This window comes from Drosophila kikkawai, chromosome 3R, assembly GCF_030179895.1.
Source record: "Drosophila kikkawai strain 14028-0561.14 chromosome 3R, DkikHiC1v2, whole genome shotgun sequence".
In the NCBI taxonomy this organism is placed as follows: Eukaryota; Metazoa; Arthropoda; class Insecta; order Diptera; family Drosophilidae; genus Drosophila; species Drosophila kikkawai.
In genome coordinates this window covers 4,158,156-4,178,605 of record NC_091731.1, presented here as the reverse complement: position 1 = coordinate 4,178,605, position 20,450 = coordinate 4,158,156, and the positions used below count along the sequence as shown (strand labels likewise).

Below are 20,450 nucleotides of genomic sequence, written 5' to 3'. Positions count from 1 at the left end.
GAGCGCAAGCGGAGGAGCTTTGGACTGGAAGTCCGGAGGGAGAGGGAGACAAAGAGAGGGCGCACTGCCTCCCGAAATTAAGCGCCTTTCTGGCGTGAACATTCTCCCCCCCTTTCGAGGATACGCAGCAAAATATTATTAGTGCTTTGCTCGGGAAAGTGTTGGATTCGCTGAGCGGTCGTTGGCATGAAGAAATGTGTGGTGATCCTGTCCACAAGACTGACATCGGTCGTCACTATGGCACGATCCTCCAGAATGGTGGTGAGCCAGGCAGTTAACGCAGTAGTTCCTATCGATTACTGTCTGGAGCCGTTTCTTCGCATCAAGCCGGAGAAAACGGTGGCACTTCCGAAGAGGATGGTTCCCTTGGCAGACTAGGCATTGGTAGGACAAAATACCTCGGGAACGTCTGCTCTTGCTGTCGTTGTATGGCACCCAGTAATTGAAGGAATCGGCAGAATTGGCCACTCGATGCAACAAAGTGTGATGCCGACCGTGACAAGTAAGACAGTTGTAGGCGTTTGTGCAATTACGGAGTGGATGACCGCTTGCAAAGCAATTTAAGAACAACTGCTTTTTCTGGATATAAGATGATCGATCGACTATCGTCATATGAAGGAAGCGTGGACACAAACGCACTGGATGGTTCTCTGCAGAACACAAATCGCATATCTTGGACGTATAAAGAATCTGCGTACTAAAGGATTGTAGTGCTCTTGGCGATGGGTTGGAGATTGTCGGTTCAGATGAACGAAAGCGTGTCACAAAAGGCTGGAGAGAATCTATGGATTCCAGAGTTCTATAGCGCTCTGTTAGGAATAAATCAAGTTCCGGCCACGTAGGAATTTCGGTTTTTTGTTCGATGGATTGCTCCCATAATGAAAGCGTCAGCTTTGGAAGTTTCGTGGAACACAAATAAACCAGGAGGCAATCCCAACTCTCGGTAGAAAGACCGGAAATTCTCAGCGATGTCAGACAATTTTGGATTGTATTTTGCAGCTCCTTCAGGGCTGCCGAGGATTCGCGTTCAATGGACTCCATGTTAAATAATTTCTTAAGCTGATTGTTTACCAACGCGCGTTTATTTTCGAAACGATCTTGAAGCGCTGACCACGCGGATTGGAACCCATCATTAGTTAGCGGAGACTTCGTAACGATGGCGTGAGCTTAGCTGCTAGTTTTGGCGTTTAAGTGGAAAAGCTTTTCCACTGGAGTTATGTTGGAATTGTTCACGTACATGGCCGTAAACAGATCACGAAATGTGGGCCAGCGCAGATAATCTCCGTCGAAGATTCCTGTATCGCATGGCGGAAGATCGCAGCCCCTCGAGAATGTCTCTGGTGGCGGAGCTGCTCTTGCCTGTGAATTGGAGACGGACACACGGTCAATGTCTTCGCTCAGCTTGAAAGCACATCTTTCGTACACCGCATAATAGTGTTCGAATTTATTTTGAAGTAGCGGAAGATCTCCGCTATTTCCGTACCGTAAACTAAGTCGAAGAAGTAGAAATGTGAGACGGTAAAATCGAACCAAATATGGATTGCAAGAATATGCCGTAAAATTCGGATGGTAGATGGTAAATGGTGGAATTAATCGATCTCAGTACCGGCAACTAAGTTAAAAATGTAGAAATGTGAGACGGTGAAATCGATCTCAGTAGCGAATTGCATGTAAATAAACTGGAAAAAATTTATTTGAAGTGTAAGGAAGTTCTCAGGCTGGGGTAGGTCTCAGTCTCGACCTGGCCTCTTTATCAGAAAAATTTATAAAGAAATGGGACAAAAGGCATTTGACGTGCGGTGAACTGACGTGAGATGGTAGTTGTCAGTTACCGGGATACGAAGCCAGAGAAATGGCTTGTCCGGTCTTTGCAATAGAGCGGGCCTATAGCAGTCGCTATAGGGAGACCGAGAGAGGGGTCGATTATGGGGAACACCGCTTCCTAAGGCAGAATTTATGGCCTAAAATCTAGGCATTTTTGGGAAAATATTCTACGTGAGTCATGGCCAGCGTGATTTTGGGTCGTTCCCCGCGAGCTAGACTTGATTTGAGCCGAAAATTATATTTAAGAGAGCTTTTCTTGAATTTATTAATTTCCCTCATTTAAATTTCTCTGCGTTTATTTTCCCAGTGTGGGCGGCGCATGGCTCCCAAAAGCGGCCGCCAATGGTGTCAAAGCGGAAGCGATTATGTATTTAATAAAATTTACTTTAATTTTATAATTAAAGTTTGGAGTTTAATTTCTCCCAGTGTAGGCGAAAACTCGGCCGTTCCCCGCAAAACTATGCCTGAAATCCTCTCATCGCAAACGCGTGGCCACAGCACTGCGCTAAATAACCGGAGAAATATTTAATTTAATTTGCTGTAATATATTTGCCGCGAAGATAAGGTCCACCCTTGTTGCCGGACTTCGACGTTGTAATAAAATATTGCATTATAAATTCCCAACTGATTTTTATCCCAAGAACGATCGGGGCTGAGCGAAATATATATTTACTTTATAAATTTCAATGAAGTTTTAGAGAAGTTCGGGTCCACCCTTTTTTCCTCTACATGTCTCGTTTGACAAAAGTTGGCGTAGGTCAAGGCAAATAACATGGCGACAGCGAGGGGAGTTTTTGTTTTCAATACCAATGGGTATATATTCAAGTTTTGTTTAACAAATTTTAGTTTCAATTTTATTTAACAAATTTTAGTTTTCATTTTTTTATTCTCTCACTTTTCTTATTTTCTTTCTGGGCTTAATTTATAAAATATTCGTAGCAGGTGTTTGAGGTTAAATTTAGTTTTTAATGTTTCTAGCCTACTCTAAGTGAATCCGCATCGTGGCCTTTGAGAAATTTCTATATGCACGTGAGTCTCGCTGGCCAAAATGCGGTTCACCGTAATCACTCACCCGTCTCAGTTGTCCGCACACACACTCGCACGTGGGTGATGGTCCGCCACCGTGGTCTCCGTCCGCTTCCAAGATGCTGGCCACCAATTTGTCGCAACTCCGCTGACGTCACTCGCACTTGTCCACTTTACGTCGAGCACCGCCTCCTGGCTGATCTCGGGTTATCCAAAAAAATAATTGTCACTGTCAATTGTATATTTTGCACTCGTTTGCCGCAGAACTCCGTCGCGTAGAAAAATCCCGTTTGTCACTCGTGAACTTGAACTTGAACTTCGAGGGGAAAAATAATCGTCCGCTCACACAACTACCGGCTTTGATCGCGTACGCAAGAGTGAAAAAATGCCATGCGGTTTTGCCAAATTTCGGCCGCGCTGGTAATTTTCCATTCTTTTGCATTGCGGTGCATTGGCTTCCCTCTCGCTCCCTCTCGTTGGCGCGTGCCAATTTTCGGGGATTGTTTTGCGCTCGATCGTATGCTCGCTACGGCGCTGACTCCGTGGCCACTTGTTCGTGGTGAATAACTCTCAACTCTCTGCTTTTTTTTTTTTTTTTTTTTTTTTTTTTATATTTGTTTATTTAGAGTTAAAAGGGGGGGGGGGGGGGGGAACATGTACATAATGGAAAAGGGGGGGGTTACAGTAGATGGGGCGTAACACTCGCGCGGTACGGCCGCGAAGCAATGCTTCGCGCGGGCGCCGCTCCCCATTACGTCTGCTCCTGGTTCCTGCGCCTTTCCTCGATCCTGAGCTTGCCCATGATCGTGGCGGCAAAGCTGGAGACTCCCTGCCAGTTTTCCTCGTTCCTCAGCATCTCAGGGACAAGGTTTTCCACCGTGATGCTGGTCCGTAGGAGGGTCTCCACCGTGCGACGCTCGTTCTCGAACTTTACGCACGAGAACAGCACGTGCTCGGCTGTCTCCTCGACATCATGGCCGCAACGAGTGCAGCCTCCACTCTCCTCGTGGCCGAACCTATGCAGGTAGCTTCTAAAGCAACCGTGGCCACTGAGGACCTGGGACAGGAAGAAGTTCACCTGCCCGTGCGCCCTCTTTGTCCACGCCTCTAGACACGGTATTAGGCGGTGCGTCCAACGCCCTTTTGATGAGGCATCCCATCGTGCTTGCCAAGCGGTTAGAGATGCACTCTTTGCAGCTGCTCTTGCCTCCTTCTTCTCCCCGGACGATAGGACTCGGCCGTGGACCTTCTTGTGTATTTCTGCTTGCTCCTTGGCCAGCAGATCTATCGGCGGGGTGCCAGCTATAACCAGCGCCGCCTGGTCCGAGACCGTCCGAAACGCAGTGCAGATGCGTTGAGCGGCCAGACGGTGTGAGGCAACCAGACCACGACTGTACAAAGGCGACGCCATGGCGTGACTCCACACAGGGGCTGCGTACAGCATGGTCGCTCTAGCTGCGCTCGCTAGAAGGAGCTTGCTCGCTTGCCTTGGGTCATGGTAGTTCAGCATGATTCTGGACAGCGCTCTCACTGCCGTGGCAGCCTTAGAGCTTGCGTACGTCAGATGCTCCCTGAAGGAGAGTCTGGTGTCGATCATCACTCCTAGGTATTTGATAGATCTAGAAGATCTGACCGTTGCATCGCAGACCCGAACGCTTGCCACCTCCACCTTTTTCCTGCTGCTCACCAGGACGGCTTCGGTTTTCTGCGGTGCTAGATGCAATCCGGCGTTCGACAGCCACTCGTTGATGATGGCGATACTCTGGCTGCTAGTCTCCTCTGCTCTCTCGATCTCCTTTGCGACAGTGACCACCGCTATGTCGTCTGCGAAGCCCACAATCTCCGTTCTCCCTGGTAGTGGAAGCCGGAGAACGCCGTCATACATTGCATTCCACAGAAGTGGCGCAAGCACGGACCCTTGCGGAACCCCGCACGACAGCTCGACCGCTTGAGTGCCGCTGTCCGAGTCTATCTGCAGCAACCTGTCGTGAAAATAGCTTCGCATCAGGTTGAGCAGATAGGTGGGAACACCGAAGTTGGACAAAGCATCCATTATCCGGCCCCATCTCGCCGTGTTGAAGGCATTGCGTATGTCCAGGGTGACAATAAGGCAATATTCCTTAGAGCCCCCCTTTCCAGCGCTGTCCGGCGATAGCCGCGGACATCACCTTGGTGATGGCGTCGACGGTCGACATGGCCTTCCTGAACCCGTACTGGGAGTCAGAGAGGCCTCCTGCCGCTACTATGGCCCTCTCCAGTCTCGAACTGATCAGGTATTCCAACACCTTGCCGGCCCCGTCTATCAGACATATGGGTCTGAAGGATGCTGGGTCGTCCAGCGGCTTTCCCGGCTTAGGCAACAGGACCAGCCTTTGCGCTTTCCACCTTGAGGGAAAGAGCCCTTCTCGCATGCACTTGTCAAACAGCGCCGCGAATATGTCCGGACGGAGACAAATCGCTAGCTTAAGCGCCCTGTTGGGAACGCAGTCCGGGCCTGGCGCCTTCGCCACCTTGATCCGTGCCGCCACTGCCAGCATCTCTTCTTCGGAGACGGGCTCCAGCTCATGCAACGGGTAGGTGCCAGCCCCTGCTGCAAGCTCAGGGTTAGTCATCCTGGGGAACAAGTGCGCGACTATCCTCTCGAGGCTTTCGGCGTCCAGTGGGGCGCGGTTGTTGGCTCTACCGACCTTCTTCACAATTATCTTGTACGCATTTCCCGACGGGTCTCGGTCAGCTGCCTCGCACAGATCAAGGAAGCATTTCTTCTTGCTGCCATTTATTGCCGCCTTGAGAGCCCTTCTGCACCGGTGGTATGTCTCACGCTTTACCAGGTGTGACTGGGAACCGTACGACCGTTGGTATTGCCGCCTGGCTCTTACGCAGTCCTTCCGTGCCTCTGCCATCTCGTGATTCCACCACTACACAGAGTCGCGATGCCTAGAGTGGGCGGTCCTGGAAAGAATGCACTCCTCGCAGGCCGTGAGCACCTGTGACATCACCGAGTTAGCCATTGCTTCAGAGTCGTCCGTCGCTTCCACTCTCTGCATTCTAGACGCGAAGGCTTGGGTGTCGAGCGAGTCCACCCTGAAGCACTTGCGCTGCTGCGCGGGGGAAGGTGGTGGCGGCGTGTTTCCAGCGTCCAGCGTGGTGAAGATCGCCGCATGGTCGCTTGCCGTGTACACCCCAATGAGCATCCACGTGCACTGCCCTGCTCTCGACCGACTGGCGAAGGTGAGGTCTACTGCAGAACCAGCTCCCGCCCGGCTGAAAGTGTGTTCCTGTCCTACGTTGAGTAGGGCCACATCCAGCGTTGAGAGCACTTCTAAGAGGGTTCTGCCACGTACGTTTGTGGTAGGGCTACCCCAGTCGACCGCCCAGGCGTTGAAATCGCCCGCTAGCAGAGTCGGAGAACGGCCTCTAGCATCAGTAGCGAGCCTGTCAAGGATGACAGCGAACTCTGCTAGCGAGAGGCTGGGGGCGAGGTATATGCTGTAGACCCACCAGCCTCCAGCTTTGGCACACACGAAGCCTTTGTCCGCGAGGACATTCTCCAGTCGCAGGGGCGTGTTTCCGCAAACCCACAGAGCTGCCTTGCCGGATCTATCCACGGCCCACGCTTAGCACAGCAAGCTCGGCTTCGCTTTCGCGGACCCTTTGCGACAGCAGATCTTGCGCCACCGCACAGTGATTCAGATTAATCTGAATCACTTTCATGCCCTGTGCTTATGGCCTTCTCTGGAGGACGCCACCAGTGGGCAGGAGCGGCTTCCGGCCTGGTGCCTCGTGTCCTTCCTTTTAAGCTGCTCGCACTTGAAGCAGTTCGCTGGGTTCTGGCACTCTGCTATCTTGTGCCCTTCTTTCCCACACTTAAAGCAGGCCTTGCTCCTGGCTCCAGGCCTCCGTGTGGCCCGTGTCCAGACACCTGAATCACTTAAGTTGGGGCTCCAGCTCCTTAATCCGGCACCTGGTCCATCCGACCTTCACCTTGCCAAGGTTATTGAGGGCGCCTGCAAAACCCGCCGGAACCGTGAAGGTTGCGGACTGGCTTCCTGTGGCCAAGGCGCGTAAACCTTTAACGATCACCGAGTTCGAGGGGAGGTTTGCCTGCTTGACCAGCGCATCCTCTAGCTCCTCCTTTGTTGTTAACTCGTCTAGGTCCCATATCCGGAAGGAGACCTGGGGCGTCAACGTGCGGATCGTGGCTCCAGCTCCGAGGGCTTTGCCAATCAGGTCCCTGATGCCACTGGTTTGAGCCTCCGAGTTGCGCTTGATCTCCAGCAACAGCTCGCCTTTGGCTGTCTTCCTGTCCCCTCCATCATTGCCCTCGGCCATCCTCCTGGGGTTAGGAGGTTGTGCGCTACGCGCCTTGGGGCGTTTTGGGTCGCTTCCCGGGCCTTCCTTGACCGGTCAAACGCGTCTGCTCGGAGAGGTCTGTGCAGCTTTATCGGAGCGCGGAGTACAGACTTGTTTTGTCTGACACCCGCGATCCACTGTATCCTCAATCCGGCTGTGTGGGGTCCTAACTTCCGGGTGGCGCATCAAGGCTTCTTGGAGCTCTTTGAGCCTAGCGAAGGCATTCTTCATGCCTTGGTTGATGCTCCGCACCTTCTGCTCGTTGACCTTCATAAGCAGGTCTTCGACGATCGTCCCCATCTCCACTAGTTGTGGTTAGGGGGCTCTTAGCCTTTTAGTAGGATGCTCGGGTCCTGTCGGACTCGGGGAGTCCCTGTTGCATTTCGCTAAAGGGGTGCATGAGATATCCCCTTCAGCGGTCCCGCCTAGTGCCGGGGCAGCGGTGGTAATCGCCGCAATTCCTGGCTTAGCCGTTGTGGGAGAAATGTGGGTTAGGGCCTCCATAATCCGTGCCCTTGCCGCGGGATCAACCGCAGGTGGATTTCCACATTTGTGGCTGCCACCTGGAGTAATACTGTTAATACTCGACATTTCTATTTGGGCATTTTAGCCCAATGCGAGGCTGCATTTTATACCTTCTGCCAGGTAGGTTAAAACTGCCGGCCATTATGGCTCAGACGCAGACCAAGTAGCCGCCCAATGTGGGTCAGACGCTACCTGGGTTTAGATTTCTGTGCAGCTGATACCTGCTGCCAGGCTAGTTCCACTGCCGGCCACTATGGCGCAGACGCAGATAACGCAGCTGCCCAGTATGGGCAGACGCTGCGTGGAATAAGCCGTTGGGTGTGGCGAATACTTCCACCATATCGGGACGACACGGAGCCTCCTCGCTGGTCGAATATTCCCCTCCGACTTCTTTTGTTGGGGGTTATACCGCCCCGCCTCGGTCGCCAGAGCCCCATTTTTGGGTGTGCCGCCAGGGCGGTGGGGATGGCAGTCGGTGTGATCCATGACCTTTTCCACCAATTGGCCGCTCGTGTGAACCTCGAATTCGATGGAACGTGGCCCAATTCCGTCTCCTTGCCGCAGCCCTGGAATGTATGCTACGGATTTCCGCAGCGATCGTTTGCTGAAGCTTATAGCATTCAGCTTCTGACACCTGTCAGGGGTTTTACCCCGTAGGTGTCGCTAATGTGCGCATGTGGAGTGCATCGGCGCTGCAGCGCTGCCACTCAGCTGCAGTGCGGTCGTTACTCTACACCGTTCACCAGCTGATCGAGCAATCAGCTGACGTGACCGGCACAAAATTGTGGGGCATCCACATTTGACCCAAAGAGAGAGTGCAGCGGCGGAAGAGAAAGTTCCAGGGAAGAAAGATCCCCTCTTACCCCTATCCATCGTCCATCTCGCCGAAACATTGGGGCACCGCAGTGCCCTCCGCGGGCCGCAGGAGCCGTGCCTCGACAGGTAAGTCTGGAGGCTACTCTCCCCCTGCGTCCTACGTAATGTTACCACTTTTATTCCCCTAGGGGCACTGCCACAGCGCGAGTCTATTGCGGAGCCCCCGATGGGGCGTCCGTTCACCGCGACTTACACACACCGACCCTGCTTCCGAGTGTGGGTGTGTGTGTGTGCGTGTGTGCGATCTAGTGATGTGAGAACGGGGAACCAAAGATAACTACAAACTCTTGTCTATGCTTAGTTTTGTACAACTAGTAAATGACTATATTGCAAACTTGGCTGATTAAATATACAGAGCTTATTTTATAAAAAATAGAAAATGATTATATATACAAAGATTAAGTTACAACGGGAGAAATGATTACATACAGAGCTTATGTTTACGAAGTGAGAAGTGATTAATTATTATACAAAATTATTTACAAAACTTATTTTACAAAGTAAGTCAAGCTTTGCGTTAGCTGTCAAAGGCATCGGGCGTGTTTTCGGCTATTAAAAAAGAAAAAGGGAAAATTACAAAAAAATAAATAAATTTCTCATGTTTTCGTGAAGTGCAAACGCATTTTTGCTTCGCTGCGAACTTCATTGTGAAGAATCTATGGACAAGTCCACCTCTGTGGCAAAAGCTATTGCTTTTCCAAATCCGACCTCTAAGGTCGTGGTGTCAGTGCCCTTACTTTCCGTTGTTTGTTCCAATCGCGAAATCCAAGTGAAACCAAAAGACAGTCGCATTTGTTCTGGGTGCCGCCCGACTGCGGGGCTTGCGTCTTATCCACTTGGCTACGCTCTTCTTTTTGGAGGTCGGATAAAGGACCTATTTATCCAACAAGTCAGTAAAGCAGTCCATAATGTCTAATCTTTCGGACACCGAAGAAGATCTAAACATCAGCGAGATCGTGGCTCGGCAGCAACGACAAATGAGTGAGGCACTTAATTGCTCATTAGCCGAATTCAGCCGGCGACTTGCCGCCTCCTCCTCCGTCAACACCGCACCAATATCAAACATTGATGTAGAACCAGAGCTAGCAGTCATAAATGGCGACGATGAAGACTGGTGGACCCCTAGATCGGCGAACAACAAACGCCGTCTCGTCTCCGGATCACCGAGCTCAGCCACAAAAATTCTGAAAAATTCCAATAGCCCTAATACTTCTACCAACCAATTCGATGAACTGTCAGACATGGACACAGACATCGAAGGTCCTCAAGCAGTCAGCCCCGAAGACCCAGCAATAGCTAGTACTTCAACCGGCTTAAGGCAGGTTAACACCAACAGTAGCAATACTATTAACAACGGCAGTAGTCTTACCAGCAGCTCTACCAACAATGCCGGAAGCAACAACAACAATCTCAGCCGGCCTGGGAGTCAGGAACATTTATCCACCCACAAACCACCTCCGATTGTGGTTGATAACTGTGAGAATCTGAACGGACTTATCAGATCCACAGACAAAATCGTTGACCCGACCAAATACTCCCTAAAATGTCATTCCAACAACTCTGTTTCCATCTTAGCTGCTGATTCTGATACATACAGAGCTATAACAAAATCCCTGACTCTTAAAAAAGTGCCTTTCCATTCTTGGCAGTTGAAAGAAGAAAGGTCTTATCGAGTTGTCATCCGTGGTGTCCATCATTCTGTCCCGGATGAAAACATAAAGGAAAGCCTTACATCGGCTGGTCACACGGTTCGATTTGTTAACAGGCCCAGAAGCCGCTTCGACAAAACCAAGTTCGTTAACTTAGTTTTTGTTGAACTGGAACCAGCGACAAATAACAAAGAAATCCATGATATTAAAACGCTTTGTCGGCAACGGGTTCAAGTTGAACTCCCCTACAAAAAGGATGATGTTGTTCAATGCCACCGGTGTCAAGCTTTTGGACACACAAAAAATCATTGCCAAAAGCTTTTCAACTGCGTCAGATGCGGTCTGCAACACGGTGTGGAGGCCTGCTCAAAGGATCTTCACCCAGTGAAGTGTGTAAACTGTGGCGGAGACCATACAGCTAGCTATAAAGGCTGCCTCGTTTATCAGCAAGTTGCTAATCGACGGAAAAGTGTCACAACTCCTCGCAGCACCGTTCCCCAACAGCCAGCTCATCCAATAGTTCGGTCTAACCTTGTAACTTCAAGCTCCTACGCTAACGCAGTTCGTGGGCAAGTTAGTCGCCCCCAGCACCATGCTCCTATGAATGTCCTGCAGAGTCAACAATTTCCCCCATTGGGCAGCTACAATAGTAAGAAAAGTCAGCTACGCCACCAAAAGGAACCCCCTCGTCAGCAGCAGCAGCACCACCAGCAGCAGCACCAGCAGCAGCAGCACCAGCAGCAGCAGCTCCAGCAGCAGCAGCACCAGCAGCAGCACCACCAGCAGCAGCAGCACCAGCAGCAGCAGCACCAGCAGCAGCAGCACCAGCAGCAGCAGCACCAACAGCAGCAGCAGCAACAGCAGCAGCACCAACAGCAGCAACAGCACCAGCTGCAGCATTCACAACAACAACAACAGCAGCAGTCTTTCCCTCAACAACAGCGACGCAGCTCGCAGCAATCTTTCAACGACCATCAGTGGCAACGCCAAGAGCAAATGTTCTTGCAATCGAACGAAAGAATTTCGGTCCTTGTCGCCCAGTTTGACAAATTATTCCAAATGATGGTGTCGATGATGGGTCTTGTCTCTAGACTCCTACCACAAACTTCTCCAGGAACTGCACAAGCAGTTTCTGGATTTTTCCCTGCTAATATAGTCCAACAATGAGTCAAATTGGCCTTAACATTGGTGTGTGGAACGCTGACGGACTTGCCAACAAAGCCCTTGAGCTGGAGCTATTTGTGCAAGGTCATAATATTGATATTATGCTGGTCAGTGAAACACACTTTTGCTCAAGGTCGTTCTACAAATTGCACGGGTACGATATCCATCAAGCTACTCATCCTGCCGATCGAAAACGCGGTGGCTCAGCAATTATTATAAAATCCTGTCTTCAATATTACCAGTTCTACAGTATGCAAAGTCCAAATTTACAATGTGTAGCAGTTAAAGTTAAAACTGATCATGGCGAAACTGCTATTGCGTCCATCTATTGTCCACCAAATTTTCAATGTTCTGCTGACGACTTCGAAAAACTTTTTGACGATCTTGGAAGGAACTTCATCGTCGCAGGTGACTGGAATGCTCATCATCGCCTTTGGGGGTCTCGAAACTCAACTACCCGCGGAAGAGCACTCGCCGGCATAGTTCAAAGGTCTAATGTCCAGGTCCTTGCAACTGGAGGGCCTACGCACTATCCTCATAGCCAAAGAACTCCAACAGCTATTGACTTTGCTGTCTACAGTGGGATACGACCTGAGTGCCTCACCATCTCAGAAAATTTTGAGCTTAGCTCTGATCACATCCCATTAATAATTAAATTAAGAGTTGCTGCGCAGAAAATTTGCCATAGGCCTCGCATCCTGCCTCGAAATGCGAACCTTCCACGCTTCCAAGCTACAGTTAACCGGCTTGTTAACCTCAACATGGTGTTAAACTCTCCGGACGATATAGACGACGCTGTCGAGATATTTATACGAAATATTCATACCGCTGCCGAGGCCTCAACCTGTGGACAAGTACCGAACTCATCTAACCCACCTCAGGCTCTTTTAAAACCTGAGGTTATGGATCTAGTAAGGTTGAAGAGATCCCTTCGGCGCAGATATATGAGATCCCAAGACCCAGTCGACAAAGCCGCATATCGACGCGCCGAAAACGATCTCAAAAAGCTTCTGTATGAGACAAAGCGTGAATATTTTGATGAGATGCTCCTCAACGCTGACCCCACCAAATCGAACGGCTTTAACCTCTGGAAATGTACCCGGAATATTAAGCGACAGCCCATCCGAAAGATCCCCATTAAGAAATCTGACGATACATGGTGCAGGTCTGATGCAGAGATTTCACTAGCTTTTGCGGATGAACTAGAGAAGCGCTTCCAGCCTTTCGACCTCGCGAACCCCGAGGATGTTGAAGAAACATTAGCCTTCATAAATGCCCCCTCCCCTGAAGCGGCTCCGATCCAACATGTAAGCCCAGAAGAAGTTTGTCTTCATATTCGAAAGTTACATCCCAGTAAAGCGCCGGGATTTGATGGCATTGACAGCAGAATTGCCAAGGCTTTGCCTAAAAAGGGAATCTTGTTCCTTGTTCTCCTTTTTAACTCCATGCTTCGTATCCACCACTTCCCCTCTCAATGGAAGTGTGCTGTGATAACGATGATACCAAAGCCTGGTAAACCGGAGAACCTTGTTGAGTCATACCGACCGATAAGCTTACTACCCACCTTCTCTAAGATTTTCGAGAGAATATTCCTTACTAGAATAATGGGAGTAAGAAGCGTTCAGGAAGCCATTCCCGACCACCAGTTTGGTTTTAGGCAGCATCATGGGACCCCAGAGCAAGCACATCGAGTCGTCCAGCACATTTTAAATGCTTTTGAAAACAAGCAATACAGCTCTGCTATTTTTCTTGATGTCAAGGAAGCTTTTGATCGCGTGTGGCATGATGGCTTACTTTATAAGTTGAAGTCTCTACTACCGACTGGCCAATTCCTGCTTTTAAAGTCATACCTGCACGATCGTAGTTTTATGGTTGAGGTGAGAGGGGAAAGAGCAAGCATTCGTATGGTTCGTGCTGGCGTTCCGCAGGGAAGTGTCCTGGGCCCAGTACTGTACACTCTGTTCACTTCAGACCTACCAAGCCCTAATGGACCGGGCACACTTCTGGCCACCTATGCTGACGACACCGCGTTCCTTGTTAACTCCCCTTGTCGAAACGAAGCTTCAAGGATCACCCAGGAATTTCTGGACTCATACGGCAAGTGGACCAACAGGTGGAATATTTCTATAAATAATAGAAAGTCGCAGCACTGCAACTTCACCCTTAATGGAAAGATCCTCCCTAGGGTTGATCTCCATCACATCGCCATCCCACAAGCACCTCAGGCACAGTACTTGGGTCTGATCCTGGACAAGCGGCTCACCTGGAAGCAACACACAACGAAGGTAGCAGCTTCCTGTCGTGCTAAACTTAAAAAGCTCAACTGGATGCTTAGACCAACGAGCAAGCTCAGCCTTGGCAACAAAATGTTGCTATTTAAGTCAATTGTTGTGCCTTCGATGACTTACTGCATCCAATTGTGGGGCATGGCTTCTGACTCGAACGTCATGAAGGTGCAAAGAGTCCAAAACCGGGCGCTGCGCTTGATTGCTAATGCCCCCTGGTACGTTAGAAATAAAGCCTTGGCAAGTGACCTCCACATTCCCTCTATCAGGGAGCAGATCAACCGGCATTCAAGTCGGTATAACGAACGTCTCACTGCTCACACCAATCGCCTAGCGGCTTCATTGGCCAACACGTCAGTCAGAAGAAGGCTCAAACGTAGACATCCCGCCGATCTCTGGACAAGAGGAAGACATACCTCGCGAGTATTAAAGCAGTAACTAGCATTTTCCACTTGTCATTAAAAATTTGTTAATTTGTTTCCGTTTCTGTTAAGTGCCATGTTATTGTTTTGTTCATATTTATAACCAACGTTTTATAGCCATTAGGTTGGTTGATCAACGTTAATAAAATTTTTTTTAATTTTTTCCAAAAAAAAAAAAAAAAAAAAAAACAAAGTAAGAATCATTTGTGGGCGTTTGCCGGTTTGTTTTGGTTTCGCTGTTAGCTGCTGCGGCTCTCCATGAGCGTTGACGGCAGTTGTTATTGCCGCTGGGAGCTGCTGACGCGAGCTGCCGTTGTCGTTGTTGATGACGTAGCTGCGGTTGTTGTTGCTGCTGTTGACGCGGCTTCGCTATTGTTGTTGTTTTTGGGAGCTGTTGTTGTTGATGCCGCGGCAGCTGATGTTGTGGCCGGCGTTGATGACGTCGGTGGCTGATGTTGTGGCCGTTGTTGTGGCCGGCGTTGATGACGTCGGTGGCTGTTGTGTTGGCCGGTGTTGTGGCCGTCGTTGCTGGCGCGGATGGCCGGTGTTGTGGCCGTTGTTGGTGCCGGTGTTAGGGCTGTTGTTGTTGCCGCCCCCCAGTATAGGTGGGGGGGGAGTCTAACGACTCCTCACATTCTCCCCTTACTTCGGAGTGCGCTGCGAGATGGTGATCGTGTTCGCCTTGGTGAAGTGCACCCTAAACTCCGCGGTGCCCGCGTAGAACAGGAATTTCCTGTTCACCCGCCTGTTCGCGGCCTCCTGCGGCTGCAACCGCTCGACCACGGAGCGCGGGATGCGGCCTCCCGGGACCCGGATACGCCAGTGTCGAGGCGACAGGACCCAGTCCTGATCAGCTGTGGGATGCTCTTCGCGCTCCTTCTCCTCGGCTATGGGGGCGGTAAGGGGTCCCTCGGTCGACACCGGTGCAGGGCGGTTCCGCTGTTCAACTCGCTCGAGACGGGCCTTGGCGCGGCAGTCCTTGTCGTACTGCACCATCCAGGGGTCAGGCTTGAGCTCGGTCGCGCTGCGTTTGGGCTTCGGCTTCAGACCGCATATGCACCCGTACTCGTCCATGATGGTGCGTCGGGCAACGTCGGCCGGGTCGAAATCCCCCGTGCTGCTGGCCCTGGTGGCGTCGGGATCGTCATTCTCCCGCGTATTCCTCTCGCCGATGGGGACCAAATCGCTGCCCTCCTTGTTGCCGTCGTCGTCTGCACCGCCCACGTCGATGTCCTCGCTGCGAGAGCCTGGGGCGACTACGTCCTCGTTGCCGCTGCTCCCGTTCGAGCGACCGTGGCGGCTCTCCACGAGTGTTGGTGACATCGGGGTCCCCACGGCCGACTCGAACACCACCCGGCGACGGGCGACTGGCACCCGGTTGCGCACCGCCGCAGCTGCGCCGGCGTGGCTGACTGCTCGATATATATCGGGCAGCGGTCTTCCGCCCGACAGGATTTCGTCGGCGTGCTCCATCGCCTCGTTAAAGGCCTCCCACTCGATGCCCTCGGGTAGGGCTCCCGCCTGGGGTCCGGTCTTTCCGGGGCTCGGCTCTCCCTCGGCTGGATACCCCAGCACCACGTCCTCCGTGCGGGAGACTTCTAGGGTGGCCGTGGCTGATGTTGCCACGCGCCACAAATGGCCCGAATCGTCCGACGCCATTGTTTCTGTAGAGGGAGAAAAACAAATGTTTATTAGCGAGTGGTTGTGACTATTACTAACTAAGTTTTAAGGGAAGTTAGTAATTAGAGCAAAAGGTTCGGTGCGATGGCACTGGGAGCGTTGAGGTTCCACTAGGGAAAGTGGGACGTTGGGAAGGCGCACCCTCCAGCAAGTGGCCCCACTGACTCAAACATTTGCTCCTGTATCAGTGTTCTTAGAAGGCTCTTGCCTCGGCCAGATCGAGCGCTACTCGTCGGCTTCTTTTGAGCAAGTTTGTTGCTGTTACGCCGTCTTCATACGGACTTCCGCGACTGTTGCTGCGTTGTTTTCCTGTCGCGTGTTTCTTCCGCCGTCCGCGGGTATCCTTGTCTACTGGGTCTCTGCGGCTGCTTCTCCTCTGCTCACGGGTTTAGCGCTCCTCGAACGCTAGACTTGTTCCGTCGTTTGCACGTCTTCCGTGCTGTCCAACCGACTGGGCACCAGGTTCTGGGTGTCTGGCTCGTTGACTGCTTCTTTCAAATCTCCAAGGGCTGCTGTTCGACGTTGCCGGCTGTGAAGATGCTGCAAGCGCACTATGGTGGGAGAAAAGAATTTGATTACTTTGTAAGGGCCTTCATATTTGGGAGCTAGCTTGGCGGCAAAGTTATCCGCCGCCTTGGACAAATGATGCTGCTTTACAAAGACCAGTGATCCTATGGTTGGCCTCCATGAACGCCGCCTGAGATCGTAATGTTTACGTTGTTCTCTCGAACCACCTTGAAAATATCCCGTAGCAATTCCGCTTTCGCTTCCGGTGAATGTGGCGCTTGGCTTGGCCCTGGAGTCACTTCATCATACAAGGCTCCCGGGAGTCGTGGCTCTCGGCCTTGAACGATGAACGCCGGACTAAATCCGGTTGAGTCTGAGATGCTGCTATTTATCGCCAGGTTCAATTCGGGCAGGAGTTCGTCCCAAGTCGTCTGCTTGTCCTCGATATACTGGGCGACCATTGTTTTAATGGTTCGATTGGCCCTCTCTGTCGGGTTCTGCTGCGGGGTATAGGGCGCTGTATACTGGATCTCCATCCCCGCCTGCTTACAAAAGGATTTGAACGAACGACTCGTAAATTGCGTCCCATTGTCACAGACAAAGGTGCGGGGACTCCGAAGTGATTTAAAATCCTCTCCCTGAAGGACTTTTCGAGATGTGCTGAGGAGGGACCAGCTCGACCCACTTCGAGAACGCGTCGAAAAACACGAGCAACATTGTATTCCCACTTTTTGATCGCGGAAGAGGCCCAATAAAATCGGCGCAGACAGTATCACCTGCCTGGTGAACATTTTACCCGCTGGCTTGGCTTGACTTACTTTGAACCGTTGGCAAGTGTCGCACTTGCGAACATACCTGGAAATATCGCGAAAGAGGCCCGGCCAGTAGTATCTCTGGGCGATCCGGGCGGTTGTCTTCCTGATTCCGAGGTGTCCGGCCGTGGGCTGGTCATGGCATTCCGCCAGTACTCGCTGCCGGTGTTCCTTGGCCACACACAGTTTCCATGGCACGGAGTCTTCGTCGTCGGGTCGAGACCCGATGTGTCGATACAGCTATTGGTTCTCATACGCATAGTCCGGGTAATCCTCAGGTCTGTCTTGAACAAGCTTCAGCATCCGCTGGTACCATGTACTCCCCGGCTTATCCTCCTGGATCATCTGCAGTACCTCCAAAGGCTGCCGAGAAAGTGCGTCGGCGACGACGTTCTGGCTCCCGCGTCTATAGGTGACATCGAACTGGTACTGCCGGAGTTCTAGCGCCCAGCGCGCTACGCGGCCGGTGGGATTCTCAATCGAGTTGAGCCACTTCAGAGCGAGATGATCGGTTATCACCTCAAAGTAGCACCTGAGTTTCCTGATGGCCCATATGATAGCCAGACACTCCTTTTCCGTGGCGGAGTAGTTTTCCTCTGCAGCGATGAGGCGTCTGCTGGCGAATGCGATGACTCGTTCTTCCCCTTGGATTGTCTGTGTTAGCACTGCTCCAAGGCCGATGTCGCTGGCATCCGTTTGTAACACGAACTTCTCGTTGAAATCCGGGCAGGCAAGAACCGGCGCCTCCGTCAGTTTGCACTTTAGGTCTTCGAACGCGTCCTGTTGTTCCTTCTCCCATTGCCACTTCTTTCCCTTCTTGAGCAGCAGAGACATGGGCTGCACCACGCTAGCAAAGTTTGGTACAAATCGCCGGTAGCAAGACGCGATACCCAAACATCTCCTTAGCTCCTTGCATGTGGTCGGTGGACTCAGTTGCCGTACTGCTGAGATCTTCTCGGGGTCTGTGTGAATTCCCTCCTCGCTAATAACATGCCCCAAGTATACCAGGCTGCGCTTAATGAAGCTTCACTTCTTTGCGTTAAGGCGAAGGTTCGCCTTCCGTAGCCGTCGGAATACTTCCCGCAGATGTTGTACGTGCTCCTCCAGGGTGCGTCCGATGATGATGATATTATCTAAATACGCAAACGCGTTGAGCTCCATATCCGGCCCTATGACGCTGTCGAGCGCCCGCTGGAATGTGGCTGGTGCTGAATAGAGGCCAAACGGCATTACTTTACAGTGGTACAGACCCCTCCCGGGGACTGTAAAGGCTGTGCACTCGCGACTAGACCCGGCTACAGGAATTTGCCAATATCCGCTCTTCAGATCGAGCGTCGATATGTATTTGGCATGGCGCAGGCGTTCCAAGATGTGTGTTATCCTTGGCAGCGGGTATGCATCTGGAATAGAGTGAGCATTTAATTGACGAAAATCCACACAAAGTCGCATCTCTCCAGACTTCTTGCCCACGAGTACGATCGGGGCACTGTGGGGACTCCGTGAAGGCTCTATACAGTCGTTGCGCAGCAGCTCGTCGATCTGCTCATCAATAATCCTCTGCATCGCGGGATTCTTCGGGAAGTATTTCTGTTTGATGGGCTTATCATCCCGCATCGTGATCGTATGCTCAGCGATATTTGACACTCCTGTCAGTCCTTCGAACTTCGCCAGATCCTCTTGTAAGAATTCGTTCACCCATGGCTCCAAATCTGCGTGCTCCGTGTTTTCGGTAATGACAGCTAGCGCTCCTCCAGCGTCAGGTATGGACTCTGGTATGGCTGGCGAAGGCGCTCGCCTTTCCGCTACGGGTTCAGCTGGTACGATGACTGGATTCCGTCGAAACGGGTTGTTTCTTACGGCGTTGTCGTCTCAAGGCCCGATGATACTGCTTGTTGGGATGACTCGTATCCTATCGTCTGGATCGTTGCTGGTTGGGTCGGGGTCTGGAGTTTCTGTGGGGTCGTTTACTTCCGGAGTGAACGCGTTTGTTAACAGGGATGGCATAGCTACGGCGTTGTTGGGACTTGTTATCAACCTGGGACTCAGTTGTAGTGCAACGCGACCGCATTGGATGACGGCCGACACGCCACAGAGGAAATCCATGCCCAAGAGCACGTCTTCCATGATCGAAGGCAGAACTAGCAGAGGAAAAGTTACCCTACGTTGGTCCAGCTGGACTTTGGCGACCAGAGACGTTGTGATCTCTTTGCGGGAGCCTTCAGCCAGGCTGACGTGAGTGCGTACCGACCGTACGTTATGTGCTGTCACTTCGAGTTGAACCACTCGTTCACTCACAAAACTCCTACTAGCTCCGGTATCTATAGTCGCGTTAAACTTCTGCCCCTCGATCTGCACCTGCGCGATGATCCGGCTAGCCTGCACCTATAATATCTCTCCTAATTCCGGGGATTCCTGAAGGCAGTATCCGTCCGCTCCCCGAGTGGGCGAAGACTCCTCTCGTTTCCCGGCTGGGTACGTCTGCAACACTCGACCGTGCGTATTCCCCTGCGCCCACAATCCCAACAGAAAAGGACTCTGGGATTGCGGCACGTTGCCTGCTGATGGCCCTCTTGAGCGCAATTCCTACAAGCAAACCTGAAATTGGTTACCATCGACAGATTCCCTACTCGAGGGCCGTGTTGTGGAACCGTAGCTGGGGTGGGTGGTCGCCTGGCTGCTCGCGAGAAGTTTTGTTGCCCTACTGGTGGCTCATATTCGCTCCTCCTTGGCGCTGGTTGTGGTTCAGCTAGCATCCTGGCATGGCTTCCAGTGCTCCGATCCCAGGTGGCCTCGTAGTTTACCGCCAGATTGGTGAGTTGATCCAACGTAGTAAAGTCGTGCCTCCTGGCGTACATCTGGTACTCCGGCTGGAGGTTTTCGTAAATTCGATCCAACTCCTGCTCCGCGTTATACCCCGCTCGATGCATCAGCAGTCTGATGTTGACGAGATATTGTTTGAAAGTCTCCCCTCGTCGTTGATCTCTAGTGCGGATCTCGTCCTCGAGTCGCTGGAAGTACCTCGGCGGCAAGAAGAAATCCAAAAACGCCTTTTTGAACTTCGTCCATGATTCTCCTAGCAGCTGGCTCGTCCGGAACCAGTGTTCGGCCGTGTCCGTCAAAAGACCAGGGATGGCCTGCGGCATCTTCTCCACGTCGACTTCGTAGGCGGTTGCTCGCTCCTCGAGATGCTGGATGAAAGTGATGGGATCCGTGGTGCCATCGAAAGTTATTCCCCAGTTCTTTAGTTTCTCCGACAGCGTGGCTGCTGACATCTCCGCCTTCTTTGGAAGAATCTCTCGTCTGGCCGGGAGGGTCTCCGCATCTCTG

General features: G+C 51.8%; 1 protein-coding gene across 1 annotated transcript; it reads right to left on the bottom strand.

Moving 5' to 3' along the window:
- Positions 1 to 16,209: 16,209 nt before the first annotated feature.
- Positions 16,210 to 16,847, bottom strand: LOC138928688 (uncharacterized). The gene is made up of 2 exons (XM_070286186.1): positions 16,521 to 16,847; positions 16,210 to 16,452 (listed from the first exon to the last, which is right to left on the bottom strand). The coding sequence occupies exons 1-2, from the start codon at positions 16,845 to 16,847 to the stop codon at positions 16,210 to 16,212; spliced, it is 570 nt and encodes a 189-aa protein (XP_070142287.1).
- Positions 16,848 to 20,450: the final 3,603 nt, after the last annotated feature.

Excerpts from the sequence above, each read along its gene's own strand:
- LOC138928688 (XM_070286186.1), bottom strand. The coding sequence starts at position 16,847 with ATGGAGATCCAGTATACAGCGCCCTATACCCCGCAGCAGAACCCGACA. Across the intron at positions 16,453-16,520 it reads AGGTGGTTCGAGAGAACAAC|CATCATTTGTCCAAGGCGGC; the intron begins GTAAACATTACG and ends TTTGTAAAGCAG.